The sequence below is a fragment of the Mesoplodon densirostris genome, chromosome 1 (genome assembly GCF_025265405.1).
Source record: "Mesoplodon densirostris isolate mMesDen1 chromosome 1, mMesDen1 primary haplotype, whole genome shotgun sequence".
NCBI lineage: Eukaryota > Metazoa > Chordata > Mammalia > Artiodactyla > Ziphiidae > Mesoplodon > Mesoplodon densirostris.
The window spans coordinates 118,913,379-118,940,264 of NC_082661.1; the positions used below are offsets into that span (position 1 = coordinate 118,913,379).

The following is a 26,886-nucleotide window of genomic DNA, read 5'->3' on the forward strand; positions in this document are numbered from 1 at the left end:
GCTAACCTCCACTGCAATCTCAGAGCCTCTTTTCTCCTGAGCCCTCCTTTTTTTTTTTTTTTTTTTAAATCAGCTGAATCCATTCCTTGAGAATCACATAGAAAATGACTCCCTCCTCACCTCATTCAAGAAAAAAAGAAAATACCATTCCTCACAATAAAAAAAGTAAGCCTCTTGTCCGCCTATTGTGCAGCTGGCCACTTTGCTGAGATGAGAGGAGAAATCTGGTTTTAACGTTTGGTGGACGAATGAGCTGCCTGGAAGCAAGGACCACAGTGATGTCTGAGAGAGATGGACGTTGTTTCTTCCGCAATCCTTCTCTTCTTTCTCCTTCCTCCTGTTTCAAACTTGTGGGACCGACTGGGGCTGTGACTTTTAGGGTGTAGTGTGTGTACGTCAATAGAAGGGGCATTGTGTGTGTACTTCGAGCGCGTTCAGGAGGGTGCTGTGCTTGAACTTGCGAGTGTCTGTGACGGAAGAACTATGAAAGCATGTGTGTGGGACAAGATTTAGACGTGTAAGCGCAGGAAAGTGGTAGCGTGTACGTGGTGAGTGTGTGCGCGCGAGTGAGTGCGCGAGCCAGGGGCCGGCCGCCCGCCCGCCGCGGCTCCCCGTGGGCCGGCCTGGCCAATGAGCGCGCGGCTGCAGGGGCGGCGGGCGGGGAGGGGGCGCAGGGGCCCTGCGGATGGAGGCGCGGGCGGCGCGGCGCGCTCATTCCGCGCGGGCGTTGCTGGCGGGGGGCGGCGCAGCCACTGGCCGGGGACCGGGGCCCGGACCAGGGGCGGCGGGCGGCGTAGGCGGCGCCCGGGGCTGGGATGCGCAGGGGGCTCCGTGGCGGCGGCGTTGGCGGCGGCGTCGGCGGCCGCGGGGGCACGAGCTAGCGCCGCGGCGCGGGGAGCCAGTCGAGCCCGGCGGGCGAGCGGAGGCGGCGGCGCAGGCAGAGCGGCGGCCGCAGCCGGAGCCCGAGCGCCGCGCGCCCACCATGGCCGCTCAAGGCGAGCCCGGCTACCTGGCGGCGCAGTCGGACCCGGGCTCCAACAGCGAGCGCAGCACCGACTCGCCCATGCCCGGCTCGGAGGACGACCTGGTCGCCGGAGCGCCCCTGCACAGCCCCGAGTGGAGCGAGGAGCGCTTCCGCGTGGACAGGAAGAAACTTGAGGCCATGTTACAAGGTAGGCATCCACCCCGCGTTCTCGGACTCCCGGGCTGCGCCCGCGACTCCTTCCCGAACATCCCCGCCCCGCGTCCCGGCGCCCGCCGCTCCGGCCCAAAGACGGCTTAGTTCCCCCGTCCCTTCCCCCGCGGAGCCGGAGGACACCCAGGGAGTGCAGACCTCGCGGGAGTCTCCACCCTTCCACGCCTCCCAGGTCTCCGGGCACCGAGAACCCTGTGCTAACTTGACCGACTTCAGAAAAGCCGAAGGCCGTGTTTGTACCCGCGCGTCCAAGTTGCGTTCTTGGACTTTGGAGATGCCAGCTTTAGTCCGGACACCTGGGCTATGCCATCCGGACCCAGTCGGACCGCGCAGAGTATGCGTGACTCCCTCCCCACTCTCTGGCACTCTGGAATTCTAGCTCTGTCTCTGTTTTCTCTCCCTCCTCTTGTCAGTATCCACTTCCTCCAGCTGAGGGGCCTTGTCTCGCTATTGGGAAACGCTCTGCAGATGTCAAAGCTTAAGACAGGAGTTCCCGCCCCGCACCCGGAGTAAGAGGGGCCGGCATGGGGGTGAGCGGCCAAAGTGTGGGGATTGTGTCAGGGCAGTGCTGCTGGGTTGGGGGGCAGTGCTGCTGGGTTGGGGGACAGTGCGTGTTCATCGCCTGACAGGCTTATAAAACACATCTTGAGTTACACTCGGTTCATAAAAGTCTTCCCGTATTATGGGTATTTATCTGACTTTGTCTTTCACAATTGTTTTTTTTTTTTTTTTTTTTTTTTTAAACTCCCTCGTTTCTCTGGGACTTTCCCAGGCGTAACAGCTTTAACCATACAGGACTGGGAACAAATTTTGACTTTTAATGGGAGGATTGGAGTTCTCAGAGTGAATGCTAAAATGTCCAACGTAATTTTGATCTTCCCTAAAAATGTTAAATTACTAGCTTACCTGTAGTCCCCGGTGTGGTTCATTTCCATCATTCAGAGAAATAAGGTAATTTGAATGACGGTTATTCTTAAAATAGTAGAGGGACCAGGCATTACTTTCACTAAGGGTGCAGTGGTGGATTCATTCAGTAGCTCGTATCCTTATATGAAGGGAGGATTGGAGCTTTCCAACTTTCTTTTGTGGCTTGGTGCCTAATTTACTTTGACTTGATCAGTCAGTGCATCTCAGTGTGGGAGCTATTTAGCCCTCCGTGGAAATGCAGTGGTTTTTTAGAACAATTAAGCAGGTTATTTTAAGACAGAACAAGATGTTTTCCAAAACAATAACTTGGTGGAAACAAATAGCAAGAGTGTTTGGTAGGCGTTTTTGGATGAGTTAGAAACTTATCTCTCTTGTTGCTTATTTTTATTGATAAACATCCCCAGTGCTTATCATGTCTCTGTCTTACTCCCTCCTTTTTTCCTCCTTAAATTATGTAACTTTCTAGGAGAGTTACTTCTGTGATAAACTGTTCAAATAGGAATATTGCAAAGTGGATTTGGAAATTAAAGCCCCAGTTGCCTTTCAGTAACCTATTTTAGTTATTCCATTTGTTCCGTGGTTCTTTTTTGCCTAGTTCCTATTATAAAACAAAATATTACATTTATTCAGAAAAATATTGTTGTGAGATTGTTTGGGTTGAACTGATAACACATATACCTACCCTTTCAACAAGTTTCTAGTTTATTTTGTACATTTGGAGGGTTGTGAAAGATGGATCTTCTACGTCCTCCTTCCCTGTCTTGCCTATGCACATGCAAGTAAAGACAGTGATGTTAGCTCCTCGGAAGCCCTCTTGCATAACCTGAGCTTTAGAAGTGGATTTCTTTTTTGAATTAATTAATTTCCATTTAGAATAAAATGAAATATAGGTAAGACATTTTTTAAAATTTGAAGGCCATTCCCTTTGTAGATATGATATTCTGACATGAGATAGTTTAAAATTGCTTTGCTGTGATGAAGTTTCTTTTACAGAAACTCTTAAGTTAGTATTTCTTCAACAACCTATGAATTAATGAAGTATTCACACTTCAACTCCAAAGATTTCTTGAATAATTGAACATAGTGCTTTGATTAACTTTCCAGAATCACTAATAAGTGAATTATGCCTTCTAAGATAGTAAGTTTGAACACATTTGACAATAACACCCAGTGCACTGTGTACCAAGGCATTTTGTCATTCATGCTTCCTAGTGTCAAATTTTGTTAGAACCACCATGTTTGAAGGAATAAGACTAGTTTCTGAACCAAACATAATCATGTGTCTCATTGCTCGATACTAGGTGGTTAAAGCAAGCGTGGGCAACTGGAATCACTCAGACCTAGTTTCCCTGTGGAACCTTGGGACAGTTCCTGGGCACCTCCCCATCTCAGTTTGTCCGTCTGTAAAATGGGACGGATATTAGTACCTTTCTCTTAGAGTTTCATGAGAATTAACAGAGATAAAGCCTAATAAGCTAAAACTTGTCACACTTTTATAAATGCTAACAGCTTAATATATATCAGTTGATTTTATTATTACTATTAATAAATATTATAACATGGATTCAAATGACTTACAATGCCTATCACAATTTCTGACAGTAGTCTATATCTAAATATCTAGAGAACAAAAGGATTTGGCAGTTTCATAATTGCAGAAGTAAAATAGAGAACAAGGTAGGAAGTTTGGAAAGTCAATATTCTAATATTGTTAGATATCCTTGGGTGGAAAGTTTTTCATTTGAAAAGTGCCAATTAAGAAAAGTCTGTATTTGCCTGGTTGGGTTTCTGATTATTGTGAATTTGGATTTGCCGTTTTTCCTTGCACAGTCGCCTTAAAATATGTGCAGGTTTCCAATTTAAATCAGGATAAATAAGATTCTCTGCCTTTAAGTCTACATAGTGCAAATTGGTGATTATAATGCTTGGAATTTGTTTCCAGAGAGACTGTCCTGGGGGTAAGTTAATCTTTAATGGGTTGCATTTTTATTAGTAGAGAAATTCTTCTACGCAATGGACCAAAAATTCAGTGAGGTTAAAATATGGGCAGTTAGGGTAGTGGTCAAAGAAATGAAATACCATTCTTGGATGAATCCCCAAAGAACTGATACACATAAAATCCACCAGGCCAAAAATGTAGGGAAAAAGATCACTAGTTTTTTATTTTTTGCTTTTGTTTTTTAATCTAATAACTACTTTGGAACAGCCATGCAGAGTATCTGACACCTCTGTTTGAATCTAAATGAAGATTATTGATTATATTAGTCAACAGTTATGTAAATGGGAATTGATTTTCAAGTTTAGTTTAGGTTTTTGATGGGGATAGTAGGCCTTGGAATAGATATGACGGACAACATAATAATGAAGAAAAATTGTTCTTGTTTTACTTAATACTGATCTCCAGAATTTAGACTTCATATTTCATGTGGGATAGTAGTATTGATTCATTTCAGTCAATTAAATGTGATTTATGGTATGCAAAGAGGGAGAAGAGTGGTCTAGAGGAAAGTCTGGGAGAAGGTAGCAAATAAATGGGTCAGGAGTCAGAAATATAGCCTTGGTGTTGGCCAGTGTCCTGAGAGAGAAACATGGAATTTGTACATTTATACTTTTCCTTTTTTTTTTTTCCTTTTTCTTCTTTTGGGGTTGTTTACATCTTATGATTATACTTTTATTTTTACACTGAAAAACATATACACGTGCTGTACAGTTAAAAATCCCTACATAAAATTTAGACTCATAGGCATTTTCAAGGTTTGGAATCCCTTGTATTTCATCATAGAAAGAATTATGGGCTGGGGCCAGTGGCCTGTTTTTATGAATTGAGGTTGATGTCTGGTGGGCTTTTAGGATATTGCTGTTAAAGACATTAAGAACCATGTTTTGGGGACTTTCCTGTTGGCCCAGTGGTTAAGACTCTGTGCTTCCAATGCAGGGGGCACAGGTTGGATCCCTGGTTGGGGAACTAAGATGTCACGCGGCGTGGCCAAAAAATTAAAAATAAACAAACATGTTTTTACATGTTCACAGTGATGGGCAGAACAGGAATCACTGATCACTGCTTGCTTGAGTAGAACTAGCCACTAAAACAGCTGATCACACAGTGATTAAAAGCAAGAGCAGCAGTTATATAATTACATAAAATTTTTTTTAAATTTTTCTTTTTTAATTAATTTCTTTTTTAAATTAATTAACTTATTTATTTTTTTGGCTAGGTCTTCGTTGCTGCGCATGGGCTTTTCTCTAGTTGTGGCGAGCGGAGCCTACTCTCCGTTACGGTGTGTGGGCTTCTCATTGCGGTGGCTTCTCTTGTCGCAGAGCACAGACTCTCAGCGCGCAGGCTCCAGTAGTTGTGGCTCGCGGGCTCTAGAGCACAGGCTCGGTAGTTGTGGAGCCTAGTTGCTCTACAGCATGTGGGATCTTCCTGGACCAGGGCTCGAACCCATGTCCCCTGCATTGGCAGGTGGATTCTTAACCACTGCGCCACCAGGGAAGTCCCTACATATCTTTTTAATTTGGCAAACTTTAGTGAAGATTGTCTTATAATTTGGTAAATAGAGAATAATCTTTTAGATGCTTTTGTGGGATCAGGGAGAGAGATGAAATAAAAATATATGAGAATGGGGGAGTGCTGAAAATGAAAGTAAACAAGAGCTAAGCTGAATGTAGTTTTGTAGCTATGGCTTGATTAAGGCTAATAAACAATAAGAACAAATCCAATAACTTTATGAAGCTTAATGGTTGAAAGCAAAGTGTTCTTGGCCAGATCTGGATTTGAGTCTTGGTCCTACCTTTAAATAGGGAGCTTGGGAAAATTCATTACCTGCAGCCCCATTTGTGAAAGGGGGTGTTAATCATCGTGCCTACATCTGAGGTGGTTGTGACCATTAAGAGAAAAAAAGATGGATGTAAAACATCACAGCGCTGGCCGCAGAGTAAGTGCTGAATAAATCACTAATAACCATATTTATTATAAACCATAGTTCATAAAATGCACATTCTTCTATTGAAAATGAAAATCAAATATATTTGAAAATGAATTAAATGGTTTATAATAAATGAACATTCACAGCTATCTAAATATTTTTATTGGCCTTCCTGGTAGCTCACCGTATGCCCAGTGTATTAGCCCCTTGTAAAGGTGGATGAGCATGTACCGAGTAAAGCTGTATTGGACACGAGTGTGGAGTTTTAGATTTTTGTGCAGGAGGAGAGGGCTTTGCACTCTCTTTAGCTGTCATTGTTCTTGCTTTGAGTATTTTTCATTCTTTGAACGGTCCGGAGCCTGTCACTTCTAATATTTTTACTAAAGATTAGCCGCAAAAATCCTTTAATCTCCATTGTAGTTTGATGTTGCTCTGAACTTGTCATTCATTGGTCTCTTGGAAGACTTTTTCAAAGAAAATGTTGCGCCTGGGCTAACGTGTTCTGTTTGCTCACCTGTAAAATGGGGACCATGAAGGTCCTATCTTCCAGGGGTGTTGTGAGCACAGAACGAGATGATGTGTGTGAAAAGTGGAGCTCAGTGCCAGGCACGTGGTGTTTGGTAGATGGTACTGCAGCAGTCCTAGCAGCCCCGTGCCATGTGATGCATAAGGATTTCAAAACACTGGAAAGCAAATGCTTGTCAGGTTTTTTGTTTTTGTTTTTTAAAACAACTGCATATTAATCTTTTCTTTTTTTTCTTCAGTGAAAGTCTTCCTCCAATCAGAAAAGTTTATTAGGACAAGTGTAGTAGGCTCAGAGAGCAGAACTGAAGGTTCAGATTGTTTTAGAAACTAAATGAATAAAATCCATCAGAGGTTGTGTAGCCTGGCAGTGAAGAGTTCAGGAACTGCTATCAGGCTGGCCTGGGTTGGGGTCCTAACTTCACCTCTTGCAGAGCCCCGCTAGGATGCTGTGAGAGGGTGTTACAGCCCTGCACTCGTGGGCAGGGGGTCAGTGCTCTCTGTCAGTCTTATCTCTGTGAAGACTTCTGGGGTTTTGCTTAAGTTGATCATTGATAAGTTAAAACATAGAAAGGGCTTGTTATATCGATGATTTTAACAGGCAGGAATGTATTTATTTGGCTGTGACTAACAGAAAACCCAACACAGAGTGACTTAAACAAGCCAGGGGGTTATTTTCCTGTTGAAACAAAAAAATCTGGGACTAAGAGGGCCAGGCCCCAAGAGCTGCTCAGGGGCTTCAGGGAGCCCAGCAACCTACCCCCTGACCTCGGCCATCCCAGCTGATGGCTTTGGCCTCATTGGTGCAGTCTGGCCAAGGCTATGCCTTGAGATGCGCCTGTGGTCTCTGCAAGGAAAAGGGAGGGAAACAAAAATGTTTTGTTTTGTTTTTTTATTCAAGATTTTGCCTTTTTGTGTGACAAAGAATTCTCTCTCCTGGAACTTCCATCTGTATTTCTTTGGCCACTCTTTGCTACAAGAGATTCTGGGAAAGCGACTTCTTTTCTAGCTTCTTTCGTAGAAGTAGGCAAGGAAGAAGGGAGTCAGAATGGATGCCAAGTGATCCAACCCGTAGTTTCCCCACAAAGGGCAAAGCAGAGGGCACTGTGACAGAAATTCCAAGTTGTGCCTGATGCAAAAGCTTCCCTGTGTCAGAGACTTTGGCCTGCATTGATAACCCCTAGAAATCTAGATGATTTGGTAATGCTTATGTGGGTGGAATTTCTTCTTGGCATAGTCTGGGAATAAACCTAATTCCCAAAGAGAAAACAGCTTTGATCATGGAAAGCAGTTCTCATGTTGTTACTCCTTTTACAAACAAGACCTAGGGCCCCCAAGTACTGTAAGTGTCTTTTTCTCCTCCACTGTTTTCTGCCTGTCAGGTGTTTTTTCATTGAAAATCATATAACACAATACAAACGTCCATTTTACCTTTTTAAAAAATTTTATTATTTTAATTTATTTAATTTTTTATTGAAGTATGGTTGATTTATAGTGTTGTGTTAATTTCTGCTGTACAGCAAAGTGACTCAGTTATACACATATATTCATTCTTTTTTATATTCTTTTCCATTATGGTTTCTCCCAGGATACTGAATATAGTTCCCAGTGCTGTACAGTAGGACCTCGTGGTTTATCCATCTTATATGTAATAGTTTGCATCTACTAACCCCAGACTCTCAGTCCTTCCCTCCCCGACGTTTTACCTTTTCTTACCCTAAGATATCCTTTCTCCCCTCCTACTTCCTCCCCTCCCACCACCCATCTCAAGTCGCTTTTAGAATAGACAGTTTCAGTGTAGCTCACGCTTCTGCCCTTCTTTAGGGTTTTCTTGGAGTGGCCACTGCAATAGCATCTGGCCAACGAAGCCAGAATTTGTTCAGAAGATGAAGTCATTTTGGAGGCAGTTTGATAATAGAATTATCATCAGAATTGTGCCGTGTTTTGCTGTTTGAAATTGTCCAGAATGATGAGCTAATAAAAATACCGGTTGGCTCATCCTTGGTTCATTCTCTTTATTTAAAAATCTAGTTCTTTAAAAATGCATGGGATAATAGTGACTATGAATATTCCTTTATGTAAAATGCTTAATAAACTACCTGGGATGAGGCACAATTTTTTTTTAAAATTTGTATTTTATTTTTTTGGCTGCACTGGGTCTTCATTGCTGCACACAGGCTTTCTCTAGTTGCGGCGAGCGGGGGCTGCTCTTCGTTGTGGTGCGCGGGCTTCTCATCGCGGTGGCTTCTCTTGTTGCAGAGCACAGGCTTTAGGCATGTGGGGTCAGTAGTTGTGGTTCGTGAGCTCTAGAGCGCAGGCTCAGTAGTTGTGGCACATGGGCTTAGTTGCTCCGCGGCATGTGGGATCTTCCCAGACCAGGGCTCGAACCCGTGTTCCCTGCATTGGCAGGCAGATTCTTAACCACTGAGCAACGAGGGAAGTCCTAAGGCACAATTTTAATGTTAACCTATAATGTCTTTTGCAGTGTGGGGATGATCTTGGCAAGAAACCCTTGTTGTTATGCTGCAAAAGCCACCACATTTGATTTTTAATCCTTATGGTATTAGTATTTAGGGAAGTATCCAAAATGCACAAACCATTAATAGAAACATTTTGTAGATGTTATACACTTAAAAATCCATTTACTACCTAATAAGCTACTAATAACTATAGTTGATGAAAGCATTTATATTTGTAACACATATTAAATCCTGTTCCCATTTATGATGCTGGCATATAAAAAGATAATGCTCACTTTCTAGCTATAAAGTAGTTTCTCTGTTACAGTGAATAAGATAAACCACATATTAGTCTGCATACTGAGTTGATCTGGAGCTTAACTCTCTTGTATAAGAAGATGCTTAAACATAAGATTTGAAAATTAGCCATTGTATTTTTTATTCAGGTTATGAAAGTAATCAAACTTATTATAGAATACTTGAAAATACAAACAGATGCAAAAAAGAAAAACCAAAAGTCACCCCTAAGTCCAGAATCCAGCAATAACCACTGATAATATTTTGGGAATTTTTTCCTGGTCTTTAAAAAGTATGCTCACACATAATTTGTTTTTGCAACAGATATTGAGTTCCTAGTATATGTCAGGTACAGTGTTGGGCTTTGGGGGTGCAGACAAAACCAAGATAGATATGGTTCCTACCCTTGTGTGACTTGTGCCCCTTAAATTCTAAACTGGGATCATACAATGTAAAGTGAAAAAGAAGGGAAGTATCACGGATATTTTTCATTTCATGAAAGATTCTTGAAGAACATGGTTTTATTATTTTAAAAAGTTTTACTGGAGTAGAGTTGACTGACAATGTTGTGTTAGTTTCAGGTGTACAGCAAAGTAAATCAGTTATACATATACATATATCCAGTCTTTTTTATATTCTCTTCCCATATAGGCCATTACAGAGTATTGAGTAGAGTTCCCTGTGCTATACAGTAGGGTCGTATTAGTTATCTTTTTAAATGTAGTAGTGTGTAATGTCAATCCCAATTTTCCAAGTTATCCCTCCCCTGCCCCTTACTCATTGGTAGCCATGAGTTTATTTTCTACATCTTTAACTCTGTTTCTGTTTTGTAGATAAGGAAGAACATGGTTTTAAATAGCTATATAATATACCTTGACATGTCATGATTTGCTTAAACATTATGATATTTTATAATATTTTTAAGTGGCCGGGCAGTGGAAAAAAACCTAATGTTTCTACTCAGAATGTCCCAGAGTCAGGTCCTGACTCTATCATTTATTGGTTGTGTGGCCTGGGGCAAGTTAATAATTTCTTTGAACCTCAGTCTTCTCATCTCTAAAATGGAATGAATATAATTTCTAGGTTGTGAGGGTTAAAAATACTATATGTCAGGCATGCACCAGTGCCAAATGTAGTGCATATACTCAAGAATTGGCAGGTGATGAATGTTAACACTGCTGCCCCAAATACTTTTACCTAAAAACCTTTTTTTTTCCCATCCTTAATTATTCTCAGAGGAAAAATTCTTACTAGTGAAAATTTTAGCTCAAAGGGGATAGATATTTTTAAGGCTTTTGATAAAGTTTGCAAAAAATTTTTCTGGAAAGATTCATATGGTAGGCAGAAGAGACAAATTTGTTGGCTCTCTTCCCCTTGTACCTGTGATCCCACATCCTCACTTATTTGAGCTGACGGTTGTGAGAAATAAGGATAAATTGAATCACCAATCCAGAATTAGAGTTCTGTTTGTTTCTTTCATAGCAAACTTTGAATTATGTTTATCATACCTGAGTAGCATGTCTGGGAATCACTAGTTCTTAAAATCTGTGTGCATAAAAATCACCTGGGGAGATTGTACAAAGTGGCAAACTCTGGGCCTCTCAAGAGATTCCAACTCTGTAGGTTTGAATCTGTATTTTGTGGTAGGAATCTGTATTTTGAAAAGAATCTCGTGTGAGTCTAATGTAGGTGTTGCCAAGAATACACTTTGAGAAATATTGCTAGATAGTTAGATGATGGTGATCAAAATTAAGAATGTTCAGGTCCTTTTCTTTCTTTGATTCCCTTTACCCTTTTTTTTTTTTAAAAAAAAACTTATTTATTTTTGGCTGTGTTGGGTCTTTGTTGCTGCGCGCAGGCTTTCTCTAGTTGTGGTGAGTGGGGGCTACCCTTTGTTGCGGTGCACGGGCTTCTCATTGCAGTGGCTTCTCTTGTTGCGGAGCATGGGTTCTAAGCACGTGGGCTTCAGTAGTTGTGGCGCAGAGGCTTAGTTGCTGCGAGGCATGTGGGATCTTCCCGGACCAGGGCTCGAACGCGTGTCCCCTGCATTGTCAGGCGGATTCTTAACCACTGCGCCACCAGGGAAGCCCTGATTCCCTTTACCCTTGAACCTAGTACTTTCTCCATGTTATTAAACCACCTTGAAGCATTTTAGTCTAGGAGCATAATTTATAACTGGCACAACACTGTTTAGAGAGTGGCTTGTAAGGAACTTGGGGGAAGAGCACAACCCTATATATTTCTGTGGAAAGGATATACTGTCTTTATTATGGCACAGCAGACTCAGAATGCATTTAGTTGTCCTGCAGACTCCTATAAAGTCAGGTGTAACAGACATCTGTTTAATATATTATCAAATAAGTTAAGAGCACACATTTATTATTACAGAAATTTCAAAAGCAGTATGAAGGGGAACTTTTAAAAAGAAAAATAATCATTGGTAATCTCACCTTCCCTAACAGCTATTTCATTTTTCTGCCTTAAAATGTAGTCCTTGAAATACAGTCCTTGACTATTGGCATAGGGGTTATGTAGCTGTTGTTGTAGCATTGACTACTGTTTTGTATTCAGCATTAATCTAATATATTAAATGTTTTTGTGTTTCTAAGCAAGTTTTCAGAATTAAAATTTTATGGTTAGATAATTATACCTTTGATCAAAAAAAATTTTTTTGCAGTTATAGACCACCTTATGGTGAATGCGAATTACATAGCTTTTTTCTCCTTTGAAACTATATTCTGAGGAAAAAATTTTGAGGAATATGATTACTGAAGAATAGCGGCGATTTTGAAAGCAGTGGCCAACTTTAATTGAGCACTTACTATGTGTGAGACACTGTTCTGGTGCTTTATGCCTGTTCAGTCATCTCAGCCTCTCATGCAACAACCCAATAGATACAGATGCTGTCTGGGTCTTTGTTTTATAGACACAAAAGCTATAACTCTTTTATTTAATTTTATTTTTTAATTAATTAACTTTTATTGGAGTATAGTTGCTTTACAGTATTGTGTTAGTTTACACTGTACAGCAAAGCGAAGCAGCTAGATGTATACATATATCCCCTCTTTTTGGATTTCCTTCCCATTTAGGTCACCACAGAGCACTGAGTACAGTTCCCTGTGCTCTACAGTAGGTTCTCATTACTTATCTATTTTATACATAGTATCAGTAGTGTATATATGTCAATCCCAATCTCCCAGTTCATCCCCCCCACCACTTGGTGTCCATATGTTTGTCCTCTAGTTTGTGTCTGTAAGTCCTTTAAATCTGGGGCCTGGGTTTCTTTTTGGAATTCTGAGTAGACCTAGACACTGGTTTTCCTCTTGGGGTTGTTACAGAGTCATAGCTGTTACGTAGTGTGGAGACATATCAAATCTGAGTCTAGGATGATAAACTGTACTCCAGAAAGGGTTTTATTGCTTCCTCAGTTCCCTGCCGAAATGCACAGGGCTGTGGTGGTAGGCACAGAGGTGGTTAGAATTCTTGGTGAGAGTGCAGACGTTCCAGAGTGCTGCCTTATGCTAGCTTTGGTTAAGTTTCCTCTGTTTCTTCCTTTGTGAAACTGGGATAATAATACCTCTCTCCTAGGGTTTTTTTGAAGATCATATGAGAATGTATGTGAAGTTGGCTCACAGTTGGTGCCCTGTACTTGGTCTACATGTTTCAAGTTCATTTCTTATTCCTGTGCAGCCTCCAGCCCAGTGCTATGAAAATACCTGTGTGTGTTTGCACAGTAAATGGCTCATGATGGATCTGGATTAAAGACTGTACCATTTTGGGCTGGTGGACCTGGCATTGACCTCATAGGATGGAACTTTAAAGCTAGGGCATGTGCTTGGCCTTAAGAAACACCAAATAGTTCTGCCTTACATAAGTAAGTAAGGCAGAGTAATTCCCTACGTGCAAGGTAGTCTTTCTTCACCCTCAGTCTAGGGCTTGTGTAGAATGTGGTGTTATTAGTGATAGTGCATTAGCGTGGTGTTTTGAATGAGGATATGCAAAACTTAATTCAAGTGATGTTAATGTGGGATAATTTATGGCTGTGTCTGATTAGTTTTATAAATTGAAGTTTGTCATGGTGAATATAATTTTTCAATTTATTCGGTTACAGATTGTCTTATTCTTAGAATAATACATCTCCAGATACTTGTTTAAATATGCTTTTAAAGCATCTCAGATAAGCGATGTTTTTTTATGTTAGTTTGTTCATTGCACTAGGATACTCACTGAGGTATTTTGGGTTAAGGGAAATAAACCACTCCTCGCAGCAGAGTGAGTGACTGGGAACCCAAGGCAACTTGAGTTCATGACCTGGTCTTTCCACTGACACTGTCATCTTGTATAAGTTATTTAACTTTTTAGGGTTTGGATTAGATGTTCGCTAAAATCCTTTCCAACTCCAGTATTCTGAGTCTTTTGCACAGTATACAGTACAAGCCCAATAGTACTTGGCATGTGGTGTTAGGGTCTGACTCAGCTCTACATCCATGAGTAGTTTTGGTACGAATTTGCCTTGATCTGAAACACGCACATGAGCATTCACAGCAAACGGGGAAGATGCTGGAATGAAGACAGTTGGAGTATCTTTGGAGGAGCAAGTATTCCCACGCAGCTGACCACAAGCTCTGCTTTCTGACATCTTGGCAGTCAGGTTTACAGTGCCCTCTATTCTGTGGGCTAGATGTTAGCTAATTTAAGGTTTTCTGCAGTAACTGAGCAGGAATGACAGTGTAAACCATAGTTGAGACTTGCTGGTGTTGACACACTGTGTTAGATGAACAAAGGAGATCGTATGCTTCCCCAAGTAGCATCTTTTTGTCACATTTTCCTTCCTCCTTTGCCAGTGTGTCCAGTTATCAAGTTCCACATGCCAGGGTTTATATCTATCATGTAAACCACTAGAGAAATGTAGCAGGGAAACATAATAGTATTCATTAGAGTAAAATCTCAATTGAAAAGACATCTGTATGTCCAGATTTTAAGTATTTTCAGAATCGCTTTAATTGCTTATCAGTTATTGAGAACTAGCAAAATATTTCTCTTGTGTTGTACAGAATACCACTAAAGCTTGTATTATCTATGTTTTGAATTGATTCCTTTATCATATGCTGAGCTTTTGAAGTGCCATTCAAACAAAGTCAATATTTTGCATATTTGTCTTTTTTTTTTTTTTTTGGCCGTGTGGCATGTGGGATGTTAGTTCCCCCACCAGGGATTGAACCCATGCCCCTTGCATTGGAAGCACAGAGTTTTTACCACTGGACTGTCAGGGAAGTCCCAAAGTCAATATTCTGACAAGCTTTTATAACCTTTTAAATTGCTTGATTATAATGATTTAATTTTAAAAAGTCAGGAAAATATATGTTTAGCTTTAGTATTGCAGGAGCAATCCTATAAAGAAATGTTTATTTTAGTCCAGGGGACTGTTTTTCTTAAATTAAAAAAAATTTTATGTGGGAAATAGGAACCCAAGATTAGCATAGATCTATAGAGTTTTAATTTATTTTACAGGGATCTGTAATTTAGTAAAACATTGCTGGCAGTCATACTGTCACCTAAACAGAAAGATAGCTTCAAAAATATATTTACTGGGAATTCTCTGGTGGTCCAGTGGTTAGGACTCAGCACTTTCACTGCTGGGGTTGGGTTTAATCCTTGGTCGGGGAACTAAGATCCTGCAAGCCACACGACGTGGCCAAAAAAAAAAAATTCACTATCAGTGAATGAATATCTGGGATGCATTATTTATGAAAGTTTATTTGACCAAGTCGAAACAAGTAGGCTTGAGCAAAAAATATTATTAAAATGGATTTGATTTTGAAGTTCTGTATGAATCATTAGCTTTCAACCTTGTGAAATTTGTCTCTCATTATAAATTATTCAGGAATAGTGAAGCCATTTGAAAAACCCAGTGGGAAATTACTGTATGTGTTAAAATCATGAAGTCATGTAATGGGACTGCATAAGTGAATGAGGCCCTTTACCTTTAAGAGGAATACAATCTAGTGGAAGAGAGGAAACCTACCTGAATTTGTTAATAGAAAAGAAAAGGAGATCCCATAGAATAAGGCTGTGCTTACTTAATGTGCATCGTAGTCTGGGGTTGCCTACCTCTCTCCCACAAGATGAGGGCTTGCGATAGCTAGTTTATTTGGGAAGTACTCTCAAGGAGAGGAAGTGAGGGAATAAGGAGAGTCACATGGGGAAGAAGGCAAAGCCTCTACAATGATGTATAATTGAGTTGGTTACCTTTGAGGGTGATTGCTATTTCTGGTGAGTCGCAGAGTCTGTATCCATAAATCATCCATATAAGGGACTCAAAGAATCATTTGTCTATCAGCTTCTGTCCCTATTTGAAGAGGATTGAGGGTTGCCCCATGAGGTTTGCCCCTTCTGTACTTCTGGGTTACATACATGTGACACCTATCAGCCCCTGAATACATCCAGCAAACTCCCAGAGCAGGACATGAGAAGTCTGTCTGCTGTAAGCTTGAGGTGAGGCACTGTCAGTACAAAGTGGGTTTACATATGAGCAGAGCCATTTACTGTAGCCTGACTGGAATCAGAGATGAAATGTAGTGGGGGTGAGATGGTGTATACGGTACAATATCTTTAATTAATTAATTAATTAATTAAAATTTATTTTTCATTTTTGGCTGCATTGGGTCTTCATTGCTGTGCATGGGTTTTCTCTAGTTGCGGCAAGCGGGGCCTACTCTTTGTTGTGGTACATGGGCTTTTCATTGCAGTGGCTTCTCTTGTCGCAGAGCACAGGCTCTAGGCACAGGCTTCAGTAGTTGTGGCTCACAGGCTCTAGAGCGCAGGCTCAATAGTTGTGGTGCCCGGGCTTAGTTGCTCTGTGGCATGTGGAATCTGCCTGGACCAGGGCTCAAACCCATGTCCCCTGCATTGGCAGGCAGATTTTTAACCACTGCGCCACCAGAGAAGTCCCTACAGTACAATATCTTTATATACTTTGAATGCAAAAAGAAAAGGGGAGACAGAGAAGTGGATGTTTAAAATGTGACATACTCTTTGTTCTAAATCAAAGAAAAGTCTTTACTGTAAATTTTTGATGACTTCTATTGTGTATGTTTCTGTTGAGTTTGCTGTAATGTGAGATTACAGAAATAAACCTTTCTGTGGCCAGAAAGATGGTGGAGTAAGGAGCTCCAGAACTCACTGCCTGACAGAAACACTGACTTAACAACAATATACAGTTCAAAAAGCCATTATGAGAATGCCCAGGCAAGAACAGCTGCAGTGAAATGGGTTAGAAAAATGGTTTCATTTCACCTACACCAGCCCCTTTCCCAAGCCAGCAGAGCTAGCAATTGAGAGAAAAAGCCCAATATGCTGCTGCTCCCTTGGAAGGCAAAGAGAATAGTGGAACATACTTCAGCCTTCCAGCTTTTCTGGGGACTACCCGAGGGATTGGTTTCTATTTTGCCTGACTTGGAGTACTGATGGGAGAACTGGCATAGTTTTGATACCTGGAGGTTGTTGAGAACTAAAGAGAGCTTAGCAGCCTATGGCAGTGCCAGAGAACCTGCAGTACTGCAGACAGACATCAGAGGGAGTGAGAGACTCATGAAAAAGAAACCAGCAGACCTCCCTTCACCCAGCATGCCTGGAGAAGAGGCATGCTTGTAAAAGGTTTGAAAGGCCCCCAGAATCTCTAGCTAGGCTGATTGATACGGAAGTCTTCCTCTGTACGAAGCCAGTCTATAAAGGTTGGGAGAGGTGGCTGTTTTTTAAGTGCAAAAATCATAACAAAGATAACAAGGCACACAAAAAAGCAAGAAAACATGGCTCAATCAAAGGAACAAAATAAATCTCAAGAAGCTGACCCTAAAGGAATAAAGATCTATGAATTACCTGACAAAGAATTCAAAATAATCATTTTAAAGAAACTCAGTGTACTGTAAGAGAACACAGTAAATTAAATAAGGAAAGCAATATATGAACAAAATGAGAACATCAAAAAAGAGAAACTATAAAAAAGAACCAAACAGAAATTCTGGAGCTGAAGAATACAGTACTGAATTGAAAAATTCACCAGAGGGGATCAATATCAGACTCGGTCAAGCAGAAGAAAGAATCACTGAATTTGAAGACAGTTCATTTGAAATTATTGAATCAGAGGAATGATAGGGAAAAAAATGAAGAAAAGTGAAAAAAGCCTAAGGGACTTATGGGACACTATCAGAGGGACTATATATACTATATGGGTGTCCCTGAAGAGAAGAGAGGGATAAGCAGAGAGCTTCTTTGAAGAAATAATGGCAGGAAACTCCCCAAATCTAACGAAGGAAATGAACATCCAAATTCAAGAAGCTTGAAAGAGTCCAACTAGGAAGAACCCAACGAAGTCCATACAAAATAATCAATCAAAAGTCAAAGACAGGGGCTTCCCTGGTGGTGCAGTGGTTGAGAGTCTGCCTGCTGATGCAGGGGACATGGGTTCGTGCCCCGGTCCGGGAAGATCCCACATGCCACGGAGCAGCTAGGCCCATGAGCCACGGCCACTGAGCCTGCGCATCCGGAGCCTGTGCTCCACAACGGGAGAGGCCACAACACTGAGAGGCCCGTGTACCGCAAAAAACAAAAAACAAACAAAAAAAGTCAAAGACAGAGAATCTTGAGAGAAGCAAGAGAAAAATAACTTGTGTTACAAGGGAGCTCCTATAAGATAACTAGCAGATTTCTCAGCAGAAACATTATGGGTCAGAAGGGAGTGGGATGATCTATTCAACGTACTGAAAGAAAAAAACTTCTCAACCAAAAATGCTATGTTCAGCAAAACTGTCCTTCAGAAGTTAAGGAGAAATAAAGACCTTCTTGGATAAATAAAAACTGAGGGAGTTCATAATCACTAAAGCATATGAAAATATAAAGCTCTCTGGTAAAGAAAATCCCTATAAAAGATGCACAAAAGAAAATGAGAAAGGAATCAAAGCATGTCACTATAAAAAATCAACAATACACAAGGAAAGGCAGCAAAAGAGGAAAAGGGACAAAATACTGACAAGGCTTAGAGAAAATAGTTAACAAAATGGTAATACTAAGTCCTTCCCTATTGGTAATTACTTTAAATGTAAACAGATTAAACTCCCCAATCAGAAGACGTAGAGTGGCTGAATGGATAAAAAAGAAAAAAAAAGGCCAATTATGTGCTGTCTACCAGAGTCTCACTTTAGGTATAAGGACATGTTCAAGCTGAAAGTGATAGGATGGAAAAAGGTATTCCATGCAAATGGTAACCAAAAGAGAGTAGGGGTTGTCATACTTATATCAGACAAAATAAACTTTGAGTCAAAAACTGACATGAGACAAAGAAGGTCATTATATAATATGAAAGGCTTAATTCCCTAAGAAATTATAACAATTAAAATATATGCACCTAACATCAAAGCATCCAGTTATATGAAGCCAACACTGACAGAATTGAAAGGAGAAATAGGCAGTAACACAATAATAGGAGGAGATTTCAACACCCCACTTTTAATAAGAGATCAGTCATGCAGAGGTTAACAAGGAAACAGAGGACTTGAACAATATGATACACCAGTTGGACCTAACAAATATAGAACACTTGACTCAACAACAGCAGAATTCACATTCTTCTTAAGTATGCATAGACCATTTTCTGGGATAGATCACATGTTATGCTGCAAAACTGGTATTAACAACTTTAAGAAAATTGAAATCATAGCTGGTATCTTTTCTGATTGTAATGGATGAAACAGTGAATCAATAGCCTAACCCCCCCCCAAAAAAAAACAAAATTGAAAAACCCACAAATATATGGAAATTAAACAACACACTTCTGAATAATCAGTGGATCAAAGAAGAAAACACAGGGGAAATTAGAAAATACCTTGAGACAAATTAAAATGAAAATAATTATGTACCAAAACTATGGGATGCAGCAAAAGCAGTAGTAAGAGGGAAGTTTATAGTGGTAAATGCCTCATTAAAAAAGAAGAAATATTCAAATCAACATCTTAACTTTACAACTTAAGGAACTAGAAAAAGAAGAATAAACTAAACCCTAAGTTAGCAGAAGGAAGGAAATAATAAAGACTAGAGCAGAAATCAAAGAGGATAGAAAAACAATAGAAAAAATCAATGAATTAGGAATTGGTTCTTTGAAAAGATCAATACAATTGAAAAGTTCTTAGCTAGACTAAGAATAAATGAAGTCTCATGTAACAAAAATCAGAAATGAAAGAGGAAGCATTACAAGTGATGCCACATAAATAAAAAGGGTGATAAAACACTTCTGTGAACAATTATATGCCAACAAATTGGATAGTCTAGAAGAAATGGGGAAATTCCTAGAATAATAGGATCAGTAATCAAGAACCTTGCAACAAAGAAAAGCCCAGAACCAGATGGCTTCATTGGAGAATGATACCAAATATTTAAAGAAGAATTGACATCAGTTCTTCTCAAACTCTTCCTAAAAATTGAGGAGGAGGAAACACTTCCAGACTCATTCTATGAGGTCCCCATTATCCTGATGACAAAATCAAAGATTTTGATTTTTACAAGAAAAGATTTTATTTTTACAAGAAAAGCTACATACCAATATCCCTGATGAATATTGATGCAAAACTCCTCAACAAAATATTAGGAGACTAAATTCTAGCAAGTTAAAAAGATTATACATTATGACCAAGTGGGATTTATTCCTGGAATGCAAATATGGTTCAGCATATGAAAATTAGTCAGTGTAGTATACCACATTAACAGAATGAAGGACAAAACCCACATGAGCACCTCAATTGATGCAGTAAGAACATTTGACAATATTTAACATCCTTTTGTGATAAAAATGTACAACAAACACAATAGAAGGAAATTACCTCAGTGTAATAATAAAGGACATATATGAAAAGCCCACAGTTAATATCACTCAATGGTGAAAAACTGAAAGCTTTTCCTCTGAGATCAGGAAATAGGCAAGGATGCCCACGCTCACTACTTCTATTCAAAATAGTACTGGAAATCCTAGCTTGAACAATCAAACAAGAAAAACAAAAGACATCCAAATAGATAAGGAAGAAGTAAAATTATTTATGTTTGCAGATGACATGATCTTATATATACTTGATATTGTGTAAACCCTAAAGATTCCATGAAACCCTGTTAGAGCTAATAAATGAATTCAAAGTTGCAGGATATAAAATGAACACACAGAAGTCAGTTGTGTTTCTATACATTAATAATGACCAATCCACAAAGGAAATTAAGAAAAACAGTACCATTTACAATAGCATCAAAAAGAGTAAAACAGGAATCAATTTAATTAGGAGGTGAAAGACTTGAACATTGAGAACTACAAAAATTGTTGGCAAAAAGACAAACAAATGGAAAGACATATTGTTTTCATAGATTGGAACACTTCATATTGTTAAAATGTTTATATTACCCAAAGTGATCTACAGATTCATTGCAAACTCTATCAAAATCTCAATGTCATGTTTGAAGAAATAGAAAAAAAGTAAAAATTCATATGGAATCTCAAAGGACCCCAGATAGTGAAACCAGTCTTGAGAAAGAAGAACAAAGTTGGAGACCTCACACTTCCTGACTTCAAAACATATTACAAAGCTACAGTAATCAAACCACAATGGTACTAACATAAAGACAGACATATAGACAATAGAGAACCCAGAAATAAACCTTCTCATTGACAAAGGTGACAAGGCTATACAACAGGAAAAGGATAGTCTCTTCAGCAAGTGATGATAGGAAAACTGGATATCCACGTTGAAAAGAATTAACTTGGACCCTTACCTTTCACCATATATAAAAATTAACTCAAAATGGATTAAAGACTTAGGAGGATAGAAATTATTTCAAGCATCTTTTCTGACCACAGTGGTATGAAACTAGAAATCAAACACAGCAAGAAAAATGGGAAAAGCACAAACACATGGAGACTAAACAACATGCTACTAAAAAACCAATGGGTCAACAATGAAATCAGTAAAGACAGCAGAAAATACCTTGAGACATATGAAAATGAAAACACAACCTCACAAAGTCTATGGGTTGCAGCAAAAGCAGTTCTAAGAGGGAAGTTCATAGCAATACTAGATTTCCTCAAGAAACAAGAAAAATCTCAAATAAGCAACTTAACCTACTGATAAAATAATTAGAAAAAGAACAAAGAAAACTCAAAATTGGAGAAGGAAGGAAATGATAAAGATCAGAGAGGAAGTAAATAAAATAGAGGAAAAAAACAATAGGAAAGATCAATAAAACCAAGAGCTAGTTGTTTTTTTTTTTTTTTTTTTTTTTTTCGGTACGTGGGCCTCTCACTGTTGTGGCCTCTCCCGTTGTGGGGCACAGGCTCCGGATGCACAGGCTCAGCGGCCATGGCTCATGGGCCTAGCCACTCCGCGGCATGTGGGATCTTCCCAGACCGGGGCACGAACCCGTGTCCCCTGCATCGGCAGGCAGACTCTCAACCGCTGCGCCACCAGGGAAGCCCAAGAGCTAGTTTTTTGAGAAAATAAACAAAATTGACAAACCTCAAGCCAGGCTCACCAGGAAGGAAAGGGAGAGGACCCAAATAAACAAAATAAGAAATGAAAGAGGAGAAGTAATAACCAATACCACAGAAATACAAAAAATCATAAGAGGATACTATGAACAGTTATTTGCCAACAAATTGGACAACCTAGAATTAATGGACAAGTCTCTAGAAACATAGAGCCTGCCAAAACTGAGTCAAGAAAAAAGATAATTTGAACAGACTGATCACTAGAAGTGAAATAGAAGCTGTAATTAAAAATTCCCTGCAAACAAAAGTCCAAGACTGGATGGCTTCACTGGGGAATTCTATAAAACATACAAAGAAGAAGTTAAAACTATCTTTCTCAAATTCTTCCAAAAAATTGCAGAGGAGGAAATACTCCCAAATTCATTCTGTGAAGCCACCATCACCCTGAAAACCAGACAAAGACAGTACAAAAAAGAAAATTATAGGCCGATATCTTTGAGGAATATGGATGCAAAAATCCTCAACAAAATATTAGCAAACTGAATCCAAAATTACATAAAAAAAGATCATACACCATGATCAGGTTGGATTCATTCCAGAGTCTCAAGGATGGTTCAACATATGCAAATCAATCAATGTGATACACCACATTAACGAAAGGAAAGACAAAAACCACACGATCATCTTAATAGATGCAGAGAAAGCATTTGACACAATTCAACCTACATTCATGATAAAAACTCTCCCCAAAGTAGGTGTAGAGGGAACATGTCTCAAATAAAAGCCATTTATGATAAACCCACAGCCAATATAATACTTAGTGGTGAAAAGCTGAAAGCTTTCCTGCTAAATTCAGGAAAAAGAAAAGGATGCTCACTCTCACCACTTCTATTTAACATAGTATTGGAAGTCCTAGCCACAGCAGTCAGACAAGAAAAAGAAATAAAATTATCCAAATTGGAAAGGAAGAAGTAAAACTGTCATTATTTGCAGTTGACATGATACTCTATGTAGAGAGCCCTAATTAGAACTAATAAATGAATTCAGCAAGGTAGTAGGATACAAAATTAGCATACAGAAATCTGTTGCATTTGTTTAGTCTAACAATGAAATATCAGAGAAAGTAAAAAAAAATCCTATTTAAAATGGCATCAAAAGTAATAAAATACCTAGGAATAAACTTAACCAAGGAGGTGAAGGACCTATATGCTGAAAACTATAAGACTTTAATAAAGGAAATTGAAGATGATTCAAAGAAATGGAAAGATATCCCCATGCTCTTGGATTGGAAGAATTAATATTTTTAAAATGGCTATGCTGCCTGAAGCAATCTAGAGATTTAATGCAATCCCTGTTAACATACCCATGACAGTTTCCACAGAACTAGAACAAATAATCCTAAAATTTATATAGAACCACAAAAGACTCAGAATTGCTAAAGCAATCCTGAGGAAAAAGAACAAAACTGGAGGCATAACCCTTCTAGACTTCAGATTATACTACAAAGCTACAGTAATCAAAACGCCATGGGGGGGAGGTGGGAGGAATTGGGAGATTGGGATTTACACATACACACTATTGATATTATGCATAAAATAGATAACTAATGAGAACATACTGTATAGCAGAGGGAACTCTACTTAATGCACTGTGGTGACTGAAATGGGAAGGAAATCCAAAAAAGAGGGAATATATGTATATGTAAAGCTGATTCATTTTGCTCTACAGTAGAAACTAACACAACATTGTGAAGCAACTATACTCCAATAAAAATTAATTTAAAAAAACCACCATGGTATTGGCACAAAAACAGACATATCGATCAATGGAACAGAATAGAGAGCCCAGAAATAAACCCACACACCTATGGTCAATTAATCTACAGCAAAGGAGGCATAAATATACAATAGAAAAAAGACAGTCTCTTCAACAAGTGGTGCTGGGAAAGCCAGACAGCTACGTGTAAATCAGTGAAATTAGAACACTCCCTTACGCCATATACAAAAACAAACTCAAAATGGTTTAAAGACCTAAATATTAGACATGACAGCATAAAACTCCTAGAAAAGAACATAGGCAGGCAACACATTCTCTGACATAAATTGTAGCAATATTTTCTTCTATCAGTCTCCCAAGGCAAAAGAAATAAAAGCAAAAATAAACAAATGGGACCTAATCAAACTTAAAAGCTTTTGCACAGCAAAGGAAACCATAAACGAAATGAAAAGACAACCTGCAGACTGGGAGAAAATATTTGCAAACAATGCGACTGACAAGGGCATAATTTCCAAAATATACATACAGCTCATACAACTCAAGAGCAAAAATACAACCCAACTGAAAAATGGGCAGAAGACCTAAATAGACGTTTCTTTGAAGAAGACATACAGATGTCCAACAGGCATGTGACAAGATGTTCAACATCACTAATCATTAGAGAAATGCAAATCAGAACCACAGTGAGGTATCACCTCACACTGGCCAGAATGGTTATTATCAGAAAGTCTAGAAGTAATAAATACTGGAGAAGTTGTGGAGAAAAGGGAACCTTCCTACATTGGTGGTGGGAGTGTATATTGGTGCAGCCACTATGGAAAATGGTATGTAGGTTACTTAAAAAACTAAAAATAGAGCTATTATATGATCCAGAAATCCTACTCTTAGGTGTTTGTCTGGGAAAGGCAAAAACTCTAATTTGAAAAGAAATGTGCACCCTAATGTTCATAGCACTATTTACAATAGCCAGGACATGGAAACAACCCAAGTGCCCATTAATAGAAGTTTGGCTTAAGAAGATCTGACACCTATCTATCTATCTACCTATCTACCTATCTATCTACCTATCTATCTATCTATATCTCACACAATGGAATCTTAGCCATAAAAAAGGATGAAATACTACCATTTGCAGCAACATGGATGAACCTAGAGAATATTATACTTAGTGAAGTAAGGCAGACAAAGAGAAATACATCACTTATGTGTGGATTCTAAAAAACAATACAAAGGAACCTATATACAAAATAGAAATAGACTCACAGACATAGAAAACAAACTTATGGTTACCAAAGCAGAAAGGGAGAGGAGAGGGATAAGTTAGGAGTATGGGATTAACAGATACAAACTACTACATATGAAATAGATAAACAACAAGGATTTATTGTATAACATAGGGAATTATATTCAATATTTTGTAATAACCTGTAATGGAAAATAATCTGAAAATATATATAACTGAACCACTTTTTTTAACATCTTTATTGGAGTATAATTGCTTTATAGTGTTGTGTTAGTTTCTGCTGTATAACAAAGTGAATCAGCTATACATATATCCCCATGTCTCCTCCCTCTTGCTACCCTCCCTATCCCACCCCTCTAGGTGGTCGCAAAACACCGAGCTGATCTCCCTGTGCCATGCAGCTGCTTCCCAGTAGCTATCTATCTTACATTTGGTAGTGTATATATGTCAGTGTTACTCTCTCACTTCGTCCCAGCTTACCCTTCCCCCTCCCTGTGTCCTCAAGTCCATTCTCTACGTCTGAACCACTTTGCTGTACACCTGAAACTAACACAATATTGTAAATCAACTATACTTCAGTAAAAAAGGGATTAAACACCTAAATGTAAGACCTGAATATCCTGGGAGAAAACAGGGGAAAAACTTTATGACCCTGGATTTGGCAATTATTTCTTGGATATAACATGAAAAGCACAAACACCAAAAGCAATAATAGACAAATGTTTGATCTGTTTGATCTAGATCAAATAGATCAAACTTTAAGTCTTCTGTGCAGCAAAGGAAGCAATCAGCTGAGTGAAAAGGTAGCCTATGGAATGGGAGAAAGTAGTTGCAAACCATATATCTGCTTGAGGGACTAATATCCATAATGAAGAACAAAAACCAATATAATTAAAAAGTGGATAAAGGACTTTAATAGCCCCTTTTCCAAAGAAGATATTCAAGTGGCCAAAAATGATGAAAATATGTTCAACCTCAAATAATCGTTAGGGAAATGCAATTTAAAACCACAGTGAGGTATCACCTCACATCCATTAGGTTGGCCGTTATCAAAAAACTGGGAAATAACAAGTATTGCTGAGGATGTGGAGAAATTAGAACGCTTGTGCACTCTGGGTGGGAATGTAAAATGGAGCAGCTGGTATGGAAAACAGTATGAAGTTTCCTTGAAAAATTATAAATAGAATTGTCATATGATCCAGCAGTCCTACTTCTGGGTATATATACAAAATAATTGAAAACAGTATCTCAAAGAGATAGCTTCACACCCATGTTCATTGCAGCATTATTTGCAATAGCCAAGAGTTGGAAGCAGCCTAAATGTTCATCAGTAGGTGAATGGACAAAATATGGTATGTACATATAGCATAATGTTATTCAGGCTTAAAAGGAGGGAAATCTTGTCACATGCTACAACATGGATGAAGCTTGAGAACATTATACTAAGTGAAAAAGTGAAGTAAGCCAGTCATGAAGAGACAAATATATACTGCATGATTCCACTTACATGAGGTATCTAAAATAGTCAAAGTCTTAGAAACAGAAAGTAGAATGGTGGGACCAGAGGCTGGGGTGAGGGAAATGGAGAGTCGTTGTTCAGTGGTTATTGTGTCCATTTTGCAAGATGAGGAACTTCTAGAGATCTGATGCACGACAATGTGCATATAGTTAACACTGCTCTACTGTACACTTACAAAAGGTTAAGATGGTAAATTTTATGTTTTATTGACCACAATAAAAAACCAAAAAAGAACAAAATCCTGTGGGCTGTCATGTGATTTTTAACCTAATATGACAGATTCGCCTTAGGTAAACCTTTATGAACAGTCATGATCTTTTAATAACTCTTTAAAAGTTTTCAAAATGAAACAGCAAAGGCACTTGAAGAATCCTAACTAGTTCTTTATCTTTCGTTAAAAGTTTCAAGAGGGGAACACTTTGTGTATTTCATAAGGGTGAAAGCATTCATCCATTGAAACCTGAACCATGAGTATTTCCTTCTGAGAGATGCATAAAAATAAGTC

General features: G+C 39.2%; 1 protein-coding gene across 3 annotated transcripts in view; it reads left to right on the forward strand.

Moving 5' to 3' along the window:
* The first annotated feature begins 801 nt into the window (after positions 1-801).
* The window catches only part of BICC1 (BicC family RNA binding protein 1), a 304,425-nt gene continuing 278,340 nt past the window's right edge, over positions 802-26,886 (forward strand). For 2 of the 3 annotated variants that reach the window (XM_060108607.1, XM_060108618.1), the window contains exon 1: positions 802-1,172. In XM_060108607.1, the coding sequence (XP_059964590.1) occupies positions 983-1,172 (190 nt within the window). In that variant the 5' untranslated portion in view covers positions 802-982. The remainder of the gene's footprint in view (positions 1,173-26,886) is intronic. The other variant, XM_060108598.1, reaches the window with a different exon arrangement.